Consider the following 19,690-nt stretch of genomic DNA (forward strand, 5'->3'; position numbering starts at 1 on the left):
CATGGACTGAGACCCAGTAGGCTAGCCCAAACCAGGTCCCTGCACCTGGCAGTGCACCCTAAGGCAGTGAAGCCTTCAGCAGTTTGACTGACCTGGAGGGACGCACCCAGCATAGGCCGCCCAGGTCTGTGCCTCCCTAGTACACTGCAGTGGGTGGGAATACCTATCTGATGCGATTCAAACAAACTGTAACTGACAAAGAAAGAAACTGGGTCTCCTATATACGCTTGTATGGAAGGAACAAAAAGTATGGGAAGAGCGAGAAACAAGAAAGGGTCCTCAGTCCCCAATCCTGAGAACACTTATCCAGGAACGGTAAATGTAAAGGAGAATGAGGACAGAAAACATGCAATATCAGGCACATCACCAATAGACATAAAGTGATAGTTCTGGGACCTCATAGACAAGTTCAAAAGTGAAGTATTTAACCAAGTAAAGCAAGATATAAGTAGAATAGTTAAAGAAATGCTAAGCACCTCCCAAGAAAAAACAGATGGTGGGATGGAAGAACGGGAAAAAAAAGGGGGAAATTGTTTGATGGAGAAAATAGAGAAAACGTAGAATACATGAAGCAAGTTCAAAGAGATTACCAGGAAATGAAACTATTGAAAGCTGGCATAACAGCTTGAAAGAAACTAAGGATAGATTGTCTGAACTGGAGGACAGATTTGCAATGTGGGAGAATGAAAGAAAAAAACTTCTTAAAAATAACAAGGAAACAAGCAGTAACAATATAAAGGCTAGAAGATGATAAGAGGATCTATAACTTAGGAATTAAGAATGTAAAGGAAGAAGCAGGGATACAAACAAATGAACTGCAAAGGCTATTCACAGAAAAAATCAGGGAGAATTTCCCTAATATGGGAAAAGGTAAAGATACTCAGATCTATGAGGCATACAGGACCCCAGCCACCTACAACCCAAACAGAACTACACCCAGGCATATAATAATAAAAATTCCAGAAATCCAATATAAGAACAGAATATTAAGAGCTGTCAGAGACAAGAAACAGATCACTTACAAGGGAACATCCATCAGAACTACAGCAGACTTCTCGGCACAAACCATCAAATCACAAAGAGTGTGGGGTGAAATAATCCAAGCTTTGAAAGACAATAACCTCCAGCCAAGATTGATAGATCTGGCACAACTGTCCCTACAAATTAATGGAGAAACAAGGTGTTTCCAGGATAAAGAAGAAGTAGGGGAATTTGCCACCACCAGTTCAACTCTACAGAGAATACTGCAGGACATTCTAAGAGAGAAAAATACCAACATTCCAGAAACAGTGGCAGAGAGGCCACAATGAATGGAACAGAAAGCGAAATGAAGAAGACAAACTGACAACTAATGACAGAAAAAGGGCTCAACTAAAATGAGACAGAGAAGGTTGGATGGTATGAACAGCTATTTTGGAGAAAACAAAACATCATAATAGCTAGTGCTGATTTAATATCATCTTGTTTTGAAGTTCCATTAAGCTTTTGTTCTTCTGTCTCCATCGGTCTTAACATGTGGTATCTTATTGGATTTTATTATATGTGAGAATATAAACAAAAACTTTTATAGACAAGGAGATTATACAGAAACCATTGTTCATTTTCTGTTAGTTGGTTCTAAATACCCTGTAATACTGTCATTCTCTTGAATGGTTTTACATTGTCTTGATATGTTTGATGCTACAGTATATGAAGTATACTCAAAGATTTCAAGGAAAGAGACACTATGGTAACTACTTTTATGTCGGGATATCTTGTGGTGAAATACTATTTTGCTAAATGGTTATGTTATGAGCTATGCTGTTTTGTTGTTATGTCCTCTTTTATCTCAATCTCCTTTTCTATTATTTATTTTTTAATTTTTATCTTTTTAATTGAGGGAAAATAAATAAAAAATAGGATATATTATAGTAACCCACTTTGATTTCCTATTAACTTGATTTGAAACCCTGTATTGCTCTCACCATCTTGTTTTGACTGGTTTTCCTCTATTCTGTTTTGCTTGATAGTACCAAGTTTGAGAGTATAGGCAATAACTGTGAAGACATTAAGATTCACTATGATGCCCATTCTGGTTTGACTATTATCTTCTTTTGAAGTCCTGTAATGTATCCAGTGTTTTGGTTTTATTGGTTTTGTTCTTTACTGTTTTGTTCAATTTTATTATAACTGATGATATAGGCAATTCTTTTTAAGATAGCAAGAGGCATTATGGTATCCATTGTTGATAACCTTATATTCTGTTTTTACATCATGTATTACGTCCATCCTTTTGGTTTGACTGACTCTGTTTTGTTATGTCACATTTGGTTTTATTCTATTCAAAAAAAAGTAATAAGAACTGTGGGAGTAATAAAACTCAAAATGTGTAATTGTCATTTTAAAAAAGAGAGGAAAAGAAAGTGCTCTAAAGGATATAACTGCATGTATATTTAAGCGTATAAGATAGAAAACCATATTACTGAGTTTTTGTTGGATCATTGAACAGAACTGTTTGCAGTCTCACTGTTTGAACGTCCACTTTATATGCTTTAATTTTGTAACTTGAACAACTATTTCTAAGATGACAATATGATTTCCTACTGTTTATTTTTTTTCATTGAAATTCTGTTTAACTTGTTCCCTTTTTCTGTTTTTTTTCTTTTTCTCCTTAAATAAAATTTAAAAAAAGATCCACATACATTTTGTAATTTTGAGAGTCAGAAATGCTCTTGACTTCTTAAAGAACTCATGATTATTTGTATTTTGATTTTCTCAAACCTACATTTAAGGACAGGTTTAAGGCAGTTTTATCCACTTTGATTTCATTTGTGTCAAGAAGCAGAAAGTCTCAGAAAACACCCTTCTGCCTTACAGTATGTGGAAATAGTGCTGAGTTTTGTGCCAAAAATTGAGTATAATTAAATATATTGGTTCTTGTTTTGTGAAATGAGGCTTGTTATGGTAACATCTGCCCCACAAAGATGGGGCGGGTTAGTGAATTCATTCTTACTGTGGAGAGCAGATCTGTTTATCCAAAGATAGTTACCATTAAGCGCATCATATTTCTCAGTCTCTACTGTGAGTTTCCTTGGATAAACTGTGGATAAAGTATCATTTGCAGATTGTTGGAAATGTGATTTTCATAACAGTAGGCAACAAGATTGGCTAAAAGTTTTACTTACCAAATTCACAAAGGATCCAGCAAAAAGGCCTAGTTGATTCCTAAGAAGTGAGACCTTGGATGGATTTTGATTAAACAAAAAGTTAAAATGAGATGGCTCACAGAGATGTTAGAGGATAATTAAAGCAGATACCTTGGACTGTCTGTTTTATTGGACAGAAAAGAAAATCACTGCACTTTCTCCACTTTGAAGTCTAATATCTAACTTTACAAGAGTAGTGAAATGCTTAGGCCATAAGTCACACTCAGTAGTTGTCTTTCCATAGAAAGTCAAGTGACGCTTACCCAGCCTGTTCAGGATAATTTTCCTTAGTAAGAATGAAATAAAAGATATCTTAGGAATTTCTTTTCCATCACTCTAGAAAAACCATCTGCAGAAGGTTTTGGGGCAACTCTTGCTAAAGGCCTCGTAGTGAAGGATCGCCTTTATTTTTAGTAAGGAATAAAATCATCAGTGATGAAATGTCACTGTGCTGTATGCCAGCTTCTTCATACTGACAAATTTCCTTGCTGCTTGAAATGTCAAATAGGTTTTATACTGACGTTGTACCTATCCTTTGTTTTAAAGCCACTGAATTATGAAGAAAATCGCCAGGTGGTCTTAGAAATTGGAGTAAGCAACGAAGCGCCATTTGTTAGAGATGTAAGCAGAGTGACATCCATGAACCGCGCCTTGGTTACAGTTCAAGTGAGAGATCAGGATGAGGGTCCTGAGTGCAACCCTGAGGCTCAGTATGTGCGGATTAAGGAAAACTCAGCAGTGGGGTCCAAGTTCAATGGGTATAAGGCGTATGACCCCGAAAATAAAAACAGCAATGACCTAAGGTACAAAAAAGATATCATCACATAATAACGTCCTTATCATAATGGAGTTGCTCATTTTAAAATGTAGTATGATGCCAAAGACTACTTTGTATTTTATTATTAACAGATACAAAAAATTGCATGATCCTAAAGAGTGGATCAAAATCGATGAAACTTCGGGATCAATCATGCTTTCCAAAATTCTGGACAGAGAAGCTGCAGCTCCCCAATATGACTTATATAATATCACAGTTCTGGCAATAGACAAAGGTAAAAAAAAGTTTTAATCTGGTATTTTATGAAGGGATGGGAAAAAATTGGCACTATTTTTGAGCAGAATTTTACTCTTGTGATGTGTATGGACCTCTTGGGAACTACAGGGACTCTGTTCCTCCCTTTCTTAACCGTCTAGCAAGGTGATTGGCAACCAAGGGGCTATCTCTTGTTTATCTTTATTTTTCCAGCATGGAGGGCCTCAAGTGCTTCTGTAGTTCTTTGGTAAAGGGCAAAGATAAAACAGAAATATAAGACTGGATGAAATAGTCTCATCAGATGCTTCCAGGTCTCTCTGTGCCTCTTTCTAAATGAGCCTTTAAAAAATTCAGCTAATTATTAGGTGATTCTTTTCTTGAATTTTGTTCCTTAAAGTCACTCAGTCAGGCATGCCGGCACAGGCTTGTAATCCCATCACTCTGGGAGGCTGAGGCAGAAGGATCAAAGTTTGAGTTCAGCATGGGCAATTTAGCAAAGTCGTTTTGTTTATTTACTTATTTTTATTTTGAGTTTTTTTAAAAGATGTAGCTCTGAGTTCAATCCCCAGCACTTCAACAACATCAACAAAGTAACTTACATTTCTCATCCTTGGCTTCATGCTAGAATAAGAGTATCAGTGCGTGGACACTGCATTAGAGTAATTGAATCAGAATCTCTGGTTGTAAACCCTGGGCATCACATATTTAAACAATCTCCCTGAATGGTTTCAATGCACAGTAGGATTGGATAACTTTTCCACAGCCACTTCACTCCCCAAGGGAATGGAGAGTTTGCATCGTGGGCATTTATGTTTATCATTTGGTAAAAGATTTGTTGCGATTTATGTCTGATATATCACCAGCAGCATTCATCTTTTAAGTATCTGTAGATCTTACTCATCCATATTCTTTCTCACCTTGCTCCAATAACCAGTTTATTTTTAAGAAAGCTCACCTATCATGCAGATTTCAATTGTTTCACCTAAGAGACTATAAAACAAAAATTTAGAAAACCTGTTCTTTTCTTTGCTTAGATGGTAGATCATGCACTGGAACACTTGCAGTGAACATTGAAGATGTGAATGACAACGCACCAGAAATACTTCAAGATAGCATTGTCATTTGCAAACAGAAGATGGCGTACACTGACATTTCAGCTGTTGACCGTGACGGACCTGTCTACGGAGCGCCCTTTCATTTCAGCTTGGCAAACCCGTCCCCAGAAGTCAATAAAATATGGACCCTCAGCAAAGTTAACGGTATTCAATAAAAAAGTGGTATCCATGCTCTGAAACAACAGAAAAACTAGAGAATAGATTTACTTGTTTACATACACAAAATATAATGCAAGATTGATTTGGGGACGTTAATCTTTTATATCCAGTGGTGACTGCATTTATGTTATAAATAAAATGAAGGAAATCATAATTTTTCTTCAGGCAAAAATCTTTGTTAAATATTGGGAACTTATTAAGATAAATTTTTTGTCTTTTTTAAAAAACTCATAACAGTAAAATATAGAGAAACCAGATGTGTATTTAAGTGTACTGCAAACAGGCTCTTGAAGTGGGGAACCCCCGTGTATGAGAAAAACATGCTCTGTGTCCTGGAAAGGACCATGGTAGGATATGGAAAGGGGTCTAGCATTGGAGCTTTCTTGGGTAGTTTCCTCTGATAGCAGTTTTGGGGGGATGTAATATTCTACATTTTATCCGCACTGCACTCCTTGGTTTTTTTACAATGTCATACTCTTCATGCAGTTAAAATTTTGTGCATGCTGCCCCCTTTTCCTAGAATACCTTTTACATTTTATTTTGATATTCATTCGCAATGTTTATGGAGCGGTCCAGATCCTTAGATGTACAGAGAGATGTGTAAGACAGCCCCAGCTCAGCTGTTCAGCCTGTGGGAAGTTTTCTTGAAGTACAAGGACTAGCAGTGACCTTTCGATGCCTGTATCCTAGTACCCTTCATCCTGCACAACCAGCTGTGTGCTTTCTCCTCCAACACAGGCGTTTCTCAGGACATTTGTAATTCTTCTCTTTCCAGTGCTTAGTGCCAGCAGATGCTGCTTAAAAAGTGTTTAATCAATACTTGCTTAAAAGATATGTGTAGAAGAAGACATATTAGAGAAAAAGTAACTTAGTGCAATGAGAATTTAGCAAGTTTCTGTAGGAATATTGAGGGTTTGTGTAGGAGGAAGTGTGGAATCTCTCGGTAAATAACCTCAAGGGTAAGACCGACCTGTGCCCTGCAGGAGACAACAGGCCTGGTTTTAGAATCCGCAAGGAAGGCCATCCTGTGTGTGGGTTTATGTGTGTGAAGGTAACGTTGGTGACAGGAGAAAATATGAAGAAGGCAGCGTTGAGTGATAAGGAAAATGAGAGAGTTCTGCACTGTTATGAATAAATCAGGCAGCTGTGGCTCAGCTGGTGTTCTTGAAGGAGAAATGGCGCTTAAAATCTTACCCGAGACATTTATGGTCCTGAAGGGTCCCAAGTGAACCCAAGCAGTGATTTGCATTCCTCTATGGGGCTTTCAGGTATGAGGCACAGCAAAAATTGTTTGAAGTTCTTCCAGCCTAACAGTGCACTTAATCACAGCTTAGAAATTCCAGATGACTTGCAGTATGTGTGTGTTGCTACCTTGTCATTTTATTGAGCCTATTACAAAAAGTCAAGGAGGTTGTAATTGCCACTGAAAGTCTGTGGAACATTTGGTTAGTTGAAAATAATGACATCAAAATAAAGTAGCAAGACTATTGGGGAAAGTTAACATCACAGTTAATAAAAACAAAGTATTGCAATATCAGTGGATCTGATTTTTTTTGTAAGCTTTACAAGTAGCCTGTGTGATATAATTAGCTTTCTGGTGTTGAGATTATTTCCAAATGCAGGGCATTACTCATAAAGAACCTATTGGGTGCTTTGACAAATTTCCTTATCCATAAGGATAATGGACAGATACCAGAAGCTAAATGGATAAGAGAATTTTAATAGAAGACACGCTTTGTGTGTACCTGTAGGTGTTAAATCCTTATGTGTATGTGAACTGGTCCTGAAGAAAGATATGTGACCTGTCTGTCAAAAGCCAGTTTAGCCTTGTTAGTTTCTGTATGAAAAGGAACAGTAAACACTGCTGGAATGCTACTGGATTTCCAGTGCCACATTCTTTCTTTAAGCCTCTTTATTTCTAGAGTTGTATGGAACAACATGGATAACATAATGTGTGTGGTTTAAAGGGTGGGAGACAGTCCTCCGTTTGTGATTATTTTCTTGTAGCAAGCCATTCCTTGAGACTAATGCTTTCTAAAGCTGAGATGAAGTAGACAAGATGAAATACATACCTGGAAAAGAATAAATGATCTTTTAAAAATAAAAATATATTATTTTGTTTCAGATACAGCTGCCCGTCTGTCATATCAGAAAAATGCCCAACTTCAAGAATACACAGTTCCTGTTGCTGTGAAAGACAGAGGAGGCCAGTCTGCCACCAAAGTGTTGAGAGTCAACCTGTGTGACTGCAGTCACCCGAGTCAATGTGTCTCAATGGCACGGAGCGCAGGCGTGGTGCTGGGCAAGTGGGCCATCCTCGCCATATTACTAGGCATAGCCCTGCTGCTTTGTAAGTCCTTTCCCTTAATTGGAGTTAAGATGAGAAGTAAAAGAGTTGAGTCAGGAAAAGATCTTTAAAAAGTAAACTTGTTCAAGCGCACATCAGGTGTGAATTCCCTTTGTGAGTTCCTTTGGAATCTGAGATCTGTTTGACTGTTTCTATGGGAGGGAACATGATCCTTCTCATGATAGAAGTTTTGTATCTGGACAGAATTAATGAAAATTCCTTAGACTGTGCTGAATCTGCCTAAATATAGCTTTTATTTTTAATTTTAGTGCTACTCCTTTTAGGGTAAAACAGAGCAAGTTAAAACTCCTGCATGTCAGAGTCCACTAAAAAAGCAACTTTTATTTATTTTTCACTTTTGCAGCCGCAGATTTGTGGGAAATGTTCAGATCATAACAATGTCCCATCTTGGATATAGATTGCTCATTCCGAATTATTAACCTCCTTCTTGCCATTTGTGTGGTTCCCAATGGTTCTCTGTCTTTGTCTCTGTCTGCCTCTGCTTCCCTCCAGCCCTCTGGCTCAGATTTGCTTTGTTCTGTGGTAGGCGTAATAATTAAGAGCAAAACCCTGGAACCAGATACTTTATCACCTGCAAGCCATAGTACTGGGGCAAGTTACTTAAGGGAACTTCATTTTCTTCCTCCATAAAAGGGGACAGTTCTAGTAGTCTACTCTATGAGGCAGGTACTCAGGATTCAGTTAATGTGTGTGAGGTGCTTGTATTAGTGCATGATAAATTTCCAGTAAGTGTCCATTATTTTCCATTATCTCAACAAAATAAATATATGTTAGACAAAACTAATTGCCAGAAACTGCTCTATGTGTTTAGAGTTTATCATAGAAGAAAATTGATAAACCAAAAAATATGCCTTTTGACATTAAATGAGTAGTTTAAATGCTTTGATGGGAAAAATAGAGCAAAATAACTAAGTTTTCATGTGCTATAGAGTGTGTGAGAACGTTGAGACTAGTGTTTGCAATTTTTGATAGGTGGCTAGGTCAGGCCTAAATGAGAAAACTATCTCTGATGAGTTTTGGAACAGGTGAGAGAGGCCACCTTGTGAAATACCTGGGAGCAAGAGCTTTCAGTTAGAGGGGGAAGTCAGTGCAAAGGTCCTAAGGTGGGGTCACAGACGAAGAGATCAAAGACTAATGGCAAGACCAGTGTAGCTGGATAGTAGTGGCCAGGGGCAGTGGACTAAAAAATGGAACCAGGAAGGTAGCACATTGAGTAGATGGAGGTTAGCACACGTTCTCTGTAAAGGACCACACAGTATATATTTCAGGCTTTGCAGACCGGGTGGTTTCTGTTGAAGCCAATCAAATTGGCTCTTGAAAAAAGCAAACAGCCATAGAAAATGGGAAAATGAAAGACATAGCTATGTTCCAGTACAACTTTAGAAATGGATGCTAAAATTTGAATTTCATGTAAATTTTCTGCCATCAATTATTACTGTTGTTCTTCTGCTTTTTCTCCAGCCATTTGAAAATATAAAATGTTAGCTCGTGGGCTTTATCAAAACATGGTTGGCTGGATTTAGGGCCATGGTTTACTTATCCTTTAGTGTCTTATAGAATATTGTAAAGAATTGTTACCATTGTTGGTTTTATTATATATTTTAACCTACCATAATTATGATATAGAATGAACATTCTCAAGGGGTGAGAGACAAACTAGGTTTAATTAACACTCTTGGAGATAACTCTACCTGAGAAAAGAACTTATTGTGTCATGTTTCTTTATAGACAAATCGTCCTTCAGGGAATCAGTACATCTCTTAAAAATGTTCATCTTATATAAATGTCAGTGATTTATTAAATAGAGTAATTAATTCTGATTATAAATATTTTAACATTACGGGCAGACTTCAGCTCCTTAAACAGAGAGGTAAATTACAAAAATATACATACATACTTTAAAATCTATCCTAAACTGTTAATTAAGCTAAACTGCTAATTTACCAAGGCCAAGGTAATTCATAGGAAACTATGCTTTAGTGGCTTAGTTTTTATCCTGTAGCACTTGGATTAATTATAAGAAATAAAGGAAAATTATTTTATTTCATCCATGCTAACGTAAATATTTTTTCTTTTTTTTAAACCCAGCTGTACTGCTAACTTTAGTCTGCGGAGTTGTTAGTGCTAGAAAAGGAAAACAATTTCCTGAAGATTTAGCACAGCAAAATTTAATTATATCAAACACAGAAGCACCTGGAGATGACAGAGTGGTGAGTAATTTTTTGATGACTATGTCTCTTGCCTAAGATTTTTAAAAGCTCATACTTCTGAAGTTTTTTTAAAAGTTCAGGGTTAAATAAATACTTGACACATCAGTATTTAAATTTTTTAAAAAGTAGCTTTCCTTAAGTTGCTTAAACCAAATGCATAATTATGGGTTTTTCTGCTCTTTAGCATTCTTACTTAAAACTTGTTTTCTGACCTTGCAAACGTATTGGGACAATAATTTTTGGCTGCTCTGTACAATGTGTGTTTCCAGATATTATTTGTTTATGTAACTCTTGGACTATTTATAATAGGAAATATGAAGCTTGCTATACGTTTTCAAGATAACTAGGAAGATAATAAAGATATGTATGTAACTGAAGGGTGAGAGTTTGGAAAATTACTGCCATTCTCTTTTGTTAAATATTTCAGGATCTTGGGGGCTCGGGATTTAGCTCAGCAGCATAAGCGCCTGCCTTGCCAGTGTGTGGTTGTGAGTTTGATCCCCGGTACCGATTAAAAAGAAAAAGACAAAAAAAAAAAAAAGAAAAAAAAAGAAAATATTTCAGGATCTCCGAGGCTCTTGTCTCTGTGCTTATTGTTTTGTGGGAAAAGTAGAGGAGTGTCCCTCTTCAAAAATATTTTAAGATCTTTGTGGGAAATAATATTCATTTTTATGGAAAAAATAAACAGTATGATGGTAAACCCGTGTAATAAAGCACTATCAAAGTTCAAAGACACTTATAAAATATAAGCATACTCTCAAGGTTTGGATAAACGAGGAAGGCTTACGGCTTTCTCTATAAGAAAAATGAAAGAGGTACAGTTTATAGCTTTAAAAATAAGAAGAGTCTGAAAGTGAAGAATTGGTAAGAATAGCTAAAGTGGAGCAAAATAGCCTAAAGGATAAGAAAGATGATGACTGAGTTTAGGGGCCATTCAGCAAATAGTGAATAAATTGCTTTGGAATGGAAGAAATTGGGTTGAGGGGAGGCTTTGAATTAACTCTGGTGTTGGGGAGATGATGTATGAGAAGGTGGGGAGAGGGCCCCCTCACGCCCAAACCAGGGGAGTCCTGGATGTACTCTCGGGTATGGGAGAGTCAGTCACAGTTCTTGCGGGGCATCCTGCAGCTGCCGACGTGATGGAGTCAGAAGAGGGCAGGGACAGCAGGGACGGAGGAGGGATGGAGAAGGGGAAGCCTTAGCGCCTTCCAATAGTTTAAGCATGAGATGGCCTCCATGGCTGAAGCAGCAGAGGCTAGGGACAAGGATGACTTATCTCTCCTTTTCTATATCTCAGCATGAAGATGATTTTACATTTACCACTTATCTCTTCTGACTCTTTTCTGCTGTGCAAAATGATAGCCATCTGTGCTTGTTATGCTATCGTCTAGAATGCTATGATTATCTCTATAATCAGAAAATAGATCCGAAATGAGTCCAGTCCTGCTACCCCTGACCTATAGGAAGTTCCTACTTTACATCTGAAAACCAGGTGAATGAACTTCACCTAATATCGGTTCTTTGCCATTTAAAGCTAGAGCTGATGGAATTTATTGGTCTTTTCAGCATGTTCACTTGTTCTCTGTTAGGAACACTTCAAAAGAGGCTTTTAGAAATATTAATTTATACCAGGAAATACCTTTACATAAGTTTTAATAAACTATGATAAAATTGCCTAGTGAATATATAAACTTTATTTAATTTAATTAATTTATTTTTTCTTACTGGGGATCAAACCCAGAACCTTGCACTTACCAAGCAAGCACTTGAACCGCTGAACTAAACCTCTGGTCCCTGTCTCATCAGTTTTAGTTTACTTTTAATTCTCCTTTGATTATCTTAGAAATATGTCTCTGAATATACATGTATTATGATAAACTAATACCATCAAAGAAATTCAATAATTGGGAATGTGATTTATTTTTCTTGGTAGCTGAATTTTACTGGACCAACCGCTTAAGTAAATATAGGGTAGTACTGCCACCACATGGCTACTTTTTAGTCTTCTTTTCTGATTTGTTCTTTTCTTAAGTACTGACCTAGTATGTATGCCTTTTGTAGATAGATTTTGGGCTCAGTGAAGTATCTGAATTTGACAATCTTCCACTTTAGTTAGAAACTCTTCTAACTCTTAAGTAGGAGGAGCATACATTGACAGCACAGTGGAATTCTGATTCTGTGGGAGGTTCCTGGGAGGAGGTACTGCAGTGGCTTATCCTTAGGAGACCTGCTGAGGTTATGTTGTAACTAAATTCTGACAGACAGGGCCTGTTGTGAACTCCCAGGGTCGAGTTAATATTTAATCAAATCCTTTGCATTTTAAAACTTTTCCCTGGCTCTCACCCACTCTAGTTCCCTCTGCATATTTCTTTTGCTTTCAAGCTGAACATTTGGGAAGAAAAGCTTATATTTGATTTTTCTGTAGCATTACTCCCTGTTCACGAGCCTCATCTTGGAAATTATTTTTGACAAGATCAGCAAGGGATGCTTTTTCCTGGAATGCAGTGGGCACTTACTGTATTTGAACCAGCTCTGACTAGGCTCCGTTCTTTTCTCCCACCATTGGCCATTCTCTGCCCACCGAGATCCTATCTGCAGGACCTGGTTAGTTCCCACTGTTACCTCAGTGGCTGCTCCAGATCAATCGTGTCACCATTGTATTTTTCTTGTTTACCCCTTAAAACATGAATCTTCTTTGTGTCAGTAGCTCTTTGTTCTTCTGGCCTGCAGTTTCGGCTGGATAGCTCATCTATGCCTGAGGCCCTAACAGCTGTCTGTCTGTCTGTCAGTGAAGTCCAAAATTGTGTCTCCGGCCTGATCTCTCCTCTGATCTCCAAATGCACTATTCACGAATTCATCCAGGGAGGCACACATGTGTGTCAAGTCCCTCACTCCCAAGCTGCACTGCTTATCCTCTACTCTCCCACGAGCCCTATTTTTCTTCTTACTTTACTGAATTCTACCTTTTATCTAATTTCCTGGGTAGAACACCGAGGCTATTCCTTGACTCTCTGCTTTGCCACCCATGGGCTCTCCGAGGAGTCCGCTTACTTGCAGTCGTTAGGACTTCTGCCTAGGCTCATTTCCCACCAGGAGCAATTCGGTGATCGCATCTGATCTCCGCGGTATGAATTTGTCTCCACTTAGTTTATTTTCCACGTAAGTGACTAGAATGACATTTTCTAAAAATATACTTCTCTCCATAATAAGGTATAATTCTTTATTGAGTCTGCATAACCTTTAGGATAAAATATATACATAAATATATATATATTTTTTTCCTCTCACTTTTTATAGCCTCTCCAGCTTTCTATTCCTTTCTCTCCCTCTCTCCTTCTTTTTCCCTTCTTTCTTCCTCCTCTCCCTCTCTCCTTTTCCTCTCTATGCGGCTCTGTGTAGTATGCATTCTGAACTCAGCCAAGTTCAGGAGCTTCGATATAACCCAATTACCTTTGCGTGCTGACCCTCCTGCAAATGTTGTGTTTTCTCTTCCTATTTCCACTGGTCTTTAGTTCCTTATCTCAGAGTTTTCTGTTCCACTTCTCCTTTCTGGATTTAAATTTCACTGCTCTTTTTTGTGCTCTCTCTCCCTCTCAGTGCTCACTTACACAGCAGAGCAATCGCCTTTGTAGAAGAATTCTGATTCTCTGCTTGGTTGCAGTGAGAGCTTCTTAGAGCCACAGGGTCCATCTTTGCTTCCCTGTGGTTTTGCATCTGGTACAGAATCCCAAGCTGATAAATGTCTGTCGAGTAAGTGAGAGGATGAGTAAAAGGTTGGATGGATGATTTCTCTTGGTTGCCTTCTTGTGACTTTGTCTGAAATCCATTTTCTCCCAACATGAACCATATTGTGTTGTGTTGTGTTGTGTTGTGTTGCAGTGTTCTGCCAATGGATTCACAACCCAGACTGCCAACAACTGTAACCAACGGTTTTGTGGCACAGTGGGATCGGGAGTCAGAAATGGAGGGCAGGAGACCATAGAAATGATGAAAGGAGGACAGCAGACCTTGGACTCCTGCCACAGTGCCGGGCACCACCACACCCTGGATTCCTGCAGGGGAGGACACGTGGAGACCGAGAACTGCCGCTACACCTACTCCGAGTGGCACAATTTCACCCAGCCGCGGCTCGGCGAAGTGAGTTTCCCTAGGTGTTTAACTCTCAGATTTAAATATTCTACTGAGAGCAGTAGGAAATTGAAATCACGGTATATCTGTTTTTCTATATTGTCCCAAGTTTCTTCTCTTCCTTAGTAATTTTTAAGTTATTTGATTTTATTACATTATTTAATTTAAAATAATTTAATGTCCTTTGTTCTATTTCTTTAGTTTCTAAAGCTCCATAAAATTAGAGATTTCCAATATCTATCATTGTGGTTTTATTTTTAGGTGTTTGTTTACTTCTTGAAGTCTTCTCATATTGAAAAATGTGAGAAAAATCTAGTTTATTCCTATCATAAATTTCCCAAATCAAATCTGTTTTTCTCTGTGAAATACAATTTTAGGATAAAGATTAATGTGACTTATGTGAAATACTTATTTTTCACTGGTTTTTATTCAAATTGACAAAGTATAATTTTATCTATTTACTCACATGAAGAGAATGGTAAGTGATGTTATAGTATATGTATATGATGTAGAATTATTAACTCACATTCAAAACTTTTGGGAGAAGGAATGTTTGAAATTTACTTAGTAATTTTGGAATATACAAAAACTGGTTAAAGTCATCATTACATAAAATATTTTTAACATTGAAAGCACCATGCAAATATAAAGTGTTTTTATCTAAAAGAAAGCAAGGACACAAAAGAAACAAGGATTGAAGTAAGGAATTCTTGGCCCATAAAAAACTTTTTGACAGATTCTAAAAATGCACTGTCTTCACCTTTAAAGAATTTAATTGATTTGGCTTTTTTCTAAAATTTCTTAGATGATTCAAAAGTGTATTTAGGATTAAAAAGCCACTGGACTGAATATTCTTGCTGGTAAAAATTTTACCTTTTTTCAGAGAAAGCAACGCAAATGTAGCAAATTCTGGGCCAGAGAACCTCCATCCTTGGATAGATGGCCATTGGGCTGCATTCTGTGAGAGGGCTGTAGGTTGTTTTATGTCCATAGCATCTTTTGTGTCACCTTCAAGTGTTAATCCTTTTTCTGTTTTTAGGTAGTCAGCATTCACATAAGATCAGGTTGGGAAGGAGCTTAAGCCTAAGACATATTCTTAGGCTTGTTCTTCAGTGTACGCATCTAACACTGGGAGTCGTGGCTGGCGAAGGGTTGGTCCAGCATTAGGAAAGACTCTTAATAATGTAAGCCCACCAGATGAGCTCTGGCTTAGAGGAATGGGCACACAAAGGAGGGGGCACAGAAGCTTGACAGGTTGGTAGAGAAGATAGTGACGGATAGCAAAGAAGATAGATACACTGAATGCTGGATTTCTTCATTACACAAGCTCAGATTTTGCAATGTGGGTTATTTTGATTATTTTTTAATTTCAGTGGTTCATTTTTTGTGCATGTATCTATCTTTTTTTGTTTTGACTGTCTTGTAAACTTGATTCTGAAGCCAATATAGTGATTATCCTTATAATTGTATATAATAATGATTTTAGTTAACATTTTTGTACATTTAGTAGGTTTATTTTCTCATGCATTATTATTTCATCATTAATTTGTAAAATAACACCATGAGACAGTTACCATCAGTATTCTCATTTTAAATTAGAGGAGAAAGATACTTACAGGTGCGTAGAGATTTGCCCGAATTCATAGATCTAGCTGGTAGAGCCAGAACTTTTGCTCCGAACTGCGGTATTTGCCACCCAGGCTCAAATACTAACTACTGTGCAGTGAAAGAGCCTGACCTCTGGCTATAAAATTGAAAGATAAGTATTTCATAACTTAAATGTGTGTAAAACCATGACATTTGTATAAGATTTTATTTGTATAGATGATTAGAAGTTGAACACAGATTTTATGATATGGTTGTGATGTAGACCAATCATGTGCATTTTTTGTGTGTAGGAACCCATTAGAGGACACACTGGTTAAAAATTAAACATGAAAGGTAAATAAAAAATAAATTTTATGTTCATATGTTGAAGTTGTTTGAAACAATGATCCAATCCTGTCTTAAAAATGGCTTTGCAGAAGTTGCACGTTTGTAACCAGCACGAGGAACACATGCCCCTGCAGGACTACGTCCTTCCCTACAGCTACGAAGGCAGGGGCTCTCCAGCCGGCTCTGTGGGCTGCTGCAGTGAAAAGCAAGAAGAAGACGGACTTGACTTTTTAAATAATTTGGAGCCCAAATTTCTTACCTTAGCGGAAGCATGCACCAAGAGATAATGCCACAGCTGTTATAATGAGACAGGTCCTTTACCTGTCGTTCTAGAGGTTTCTAAAAATGATATTGTGAAATTCAGTTACAACTTGTATACAGATGGCCTCTGACTTAACCCTTAGTGGACTTACAATTTTTCGTTTTTACCAATGGTTGAAATTGATGCATGTTCAGGAGAAAATACGTTGAGTTTTGAATCTGGGTCTTTTCTTGAACTAGTGATGTGCTGTATAATATTATCTTGCAAAGCTGTTGGAACCACAGCTCCCACTCAGCCACAGGAATGGGAGGGGAAATAATTTATACCATAAGGTGTACTGTGTGGCTAAGCTATGGTGCTCAGTAGGTTGATTTTATTAAATGTTTTCAAGTAACCAGTATTTTAAGTTTATGATTGCTTTAATGAGACATACCCCATCATAAGTAGAGGAACATCTGTGTATAGAGAATATTTGTCTAAATTTATAATTATGCCACTTACGAATTTGTGTTTTTAAAATTTTTTGCTTATCTTTTACAGTAAGTCAAAATGTTAAAATATACAACTAGCAAATTGCATCCCACAGGACTGGAATTAGGGGCCAGAAAGGATCTGCTCTTCTTTACAGATATTTTCCTAATATGTTGAGTAAATACTAGTCTGAAAATAGCTTAGCTATGCTAATATCTCTTTATGATATATTCACAACATGTGCCAGTTGTAACACAGATAAGAAAGTACCATTATTCAAAGACAGTTTTAGGAAAGAGATAAAATTAAGTAAAACATTTCACAGCTCTGAAAAACTGATACAAGCCTTACCTGCCAACTCCACTATCAAATTCTTCATTTGACTTTGAAAACAAGGTTTCTATAGGAACAGGACTGGAAATAAATGTGTATGTAACCTTATTGTATAGTTGTAAAATTACTCTGTTAGTGTATAAAGTCATTAATCAGTGCAGCATTTGAAATGAAAACAAAGAGGAAAATGGCAATGATTTAAAATAAGCCTGGATGTGGTTTATCCCAGAGTAGAAATCCAGAGTTTAGGAAAGACGAAGCTTCTTGTACCTAGTTCTTATGTACTGAGTCATAACTCAACTTATCAGAAAGTAGTTCGTGTCCATTTGTGTCATTTGTTTACACTCAGAAACAAATTACACTCTTGTTGTAAATGGGAAAGAACTAGAGAACTAGATGAGTGGATGTCTTGATTACTTTTCTCTTGTTGCTGGGACCAAGCACCCGAGGCTCAAAATTAAGGAAGGAAAGGTTTGTTTAGCTCACAGCTGTGGAACTTTCAGTCCATAATCAGCTGGCTCCCAAGCAGGACGGCATGGCACAGGGGCGGCAGTTCAAGGCAGCAGAAGACAAGCAAAACCAGCAAGAGCAAAATGGGGAAGCAAGCCTCTTTTCCTCCCTTATGTGCAGACTGCCTGCCTTTGGGTAAACATAAGCACTCACACCATCTCTGTGTCCTCGTCTTGCACAGACCCAGGCTGTTTACAGTGGAAAGACCCTGCTCTCTTGCTAAGTCACTTCGCTAAGCTTCTAAACTTCTCAGTTCTCAAGTTGACCCAATGTATCAACCATTACAGATTTGCCTTGCTATTTAGATATTTCTGCATCTACAAATTAGAAGCAAACTGGGGCATACAAATCACACGTATGAATCCTTGCTTGCTGAGGGCCAACTTCTAGAGATGAGGTGTCTTTCTTAGGAGCTAATACTGAAAACACTTTAAAAAGAATCTCTTGTATCTGTTGAAATTAAATTCTCTATTGCCATTTTCTTTCTCTCCTATCTGTGAACATGTTTTTTATTTAGAACCAAGTAGGCATTTCTTTTCAGTTAATATGGAGGCTCCATGGGGCAGGGAGGCAAATTATAGTGAAACTATTGGGGGGGGGGTGACTGTCCTTAGAACAAAGTCCGCAGACGGACCCTGCTCACCTTGTGTTGCAATCAGAAGCTGACAGCTGCAGAACGGCCTTTCTCTCTTCTCATGCCATTTTACAGTGGCATTGCCTGATTCGAGGAAAGCCAGCCTCCTTGGCCTCTGTCTTCCATTGTTCTGTCAGCATTGTCACAAGACCCCCAGCAGCGGTTCACTTAGTTGGCAGCTTATTCCAGATGTTCAAAAATCCTGCAATGTGAATTAATTATTTTTGTCAATTTGCCTTGTTATGAGGAATTTTAGTTAAGAGAAGAAATAGGAATTTAAAATACATGAAAGAAAGCCATCAAGCTGTCATTTAAAACATGAGAAGATGAGCCTGAGAGATCAAATTGTCATTTTAGAAGAGGGCACACTCAGGGCGGGTATTTGGACAGTCAGGGAGCAACATGAAGACCCAGGTGTTGAGGGGCAGGGAGGGAAGCCCATGTGAGTGGTGCTGAGGGCGGTGTTGCCCCTGCTTCCTACTTTCTAGGCCTGGCCCTGCGTTGGCTTTCCTTTCTTAAGCAGTGCAGCTGTCCTTGGATTTGGATGAGGTACCAGCCAGCCCCTGCTCTCTGCCTCTCCTAATTTGGAGTGCGGAATCAGGAAAAGGGCTGGCTGCTTGATGAGTCTAACCGGGGTGGACCTCAACTGAATACAAAGCGTATTCAGGAAAGCATCTCTCTTTCTGTAGTACTTTGGGCACTAAGACAGTCTTCCATTAAATGTGTATGTAAAATTCTGATTTGATTCCACATATTTTGTTTATTCATTTTTCCTGAAATATAGAGTTTTTTTTTTTAAGATTTATACTCATTTTCCTGGAAATTCTTCTAATTTTAATAATTTTAACATGTGGTATTGTTCTTTCCTCATATGTATAAGGTAAAAGTTATATGATTTTAGTGTGTAAGAACAGGTCTTTTCAAAGCTTTCAATTTTTTATCCTGGTGAATGATCTTGGGTTTTATATGTAAATATACAGTTTTTTTTCTTACATTTATAAAGAAGTAGTTAAGTGTTTAAAATGCGGTAGGGTTTGTTTTGTAATGTTTTAATTTTTCCACTAAAAGAAGTTACTTTGCAGGTCAACATAAGCAAAAACTGTATGTAAAGTAATATACGTATAGAATAAAATAAAATAATGTCAACTTGGTTTCTTGTCTTGTGTCTGAAGATTAAATAATATAAGATACACATTGCATGGTACTGATTTAAGCTAGCATGAAATTAGAAATCCCCAGAAGATCCTTTGTCCTAGTAGCAGGAATATTTTAGAGAGTGGGTCATTTTCGAAGTGTCGACATCATAAACATACACTGTTTTGAGGCACAGCTTTCCAAACGAGTATC

At 37.6% G+C, this 19,690-nt stretch overlaps 1 protein-coding gene across 3 annotated transcripts in view; it reads left to right on the top strand.

Moving 5' to 3' along the window:
- Positions 1 to 19,489, top strand: part of Dsc3 (desmocollin 3) — a 49,905-nt gene extending 30,416 nt beyond the window's left edge. For 2 of the 3 annotated variants that reach the window (XM_003474018.4, XM_063231810.1), the window contains exons 10-16: positions 3,732 to 3,988; positions 4,095 to 4,237; positions 5,253 to 5,477; positions 7,618 to 7,842; positions 9,949 to 10,070; positions 13,950 to 14,207; positions 16,223 to 19,489. In XM_003474018.4, coding sequence (XP_003474066.2) covers positions 3,732 to 3,988; positions 4,095 to 4,237; positions 5,253 to 5,477; positions 7,618 to 7,842; positions 9,949 to 10,070; positions 13,950 to 14,207; positions 16,223 to 16,420 — 1,428 coding nt within the window. In that variant the 3' untranslated portion in view covers positions 16,421 to 19,489. Of the gene's footprint in view, positions 1 to 3,731; positions 3,989 to 4,094; positions 4,238 to 5,252; positions 5,478 to 7,617; positions 7,843 to 9,948; positions 10,071 to 13,949; positions 14,208 to 16,096; positions 16,140 to 16,222 lie in introns of all 3 variants that reach the window. The other variant, XM_063231809.1, reaches the window with a different exon arrangement.
- Positions 19,490 to 19,690: the final 201 nt, after the last annotated feature.

Source organism: Cavia porcellus, unplaced genomic scaffold, assembly GCF_034190915.1.
Source record: "Cavia porcellus strain 051 isolate PalLab524CR breed Dunkin Hartley unplaced genomic scaffold, mCavPor4.1 scaffold_20, whole genome shotgun sequence".
Lineage (NCBI taxonomy): Eukaryota > Metazoa > Chordata > Mammalia > Rodentia > Caviidae > Cavia > Cavia porcellus.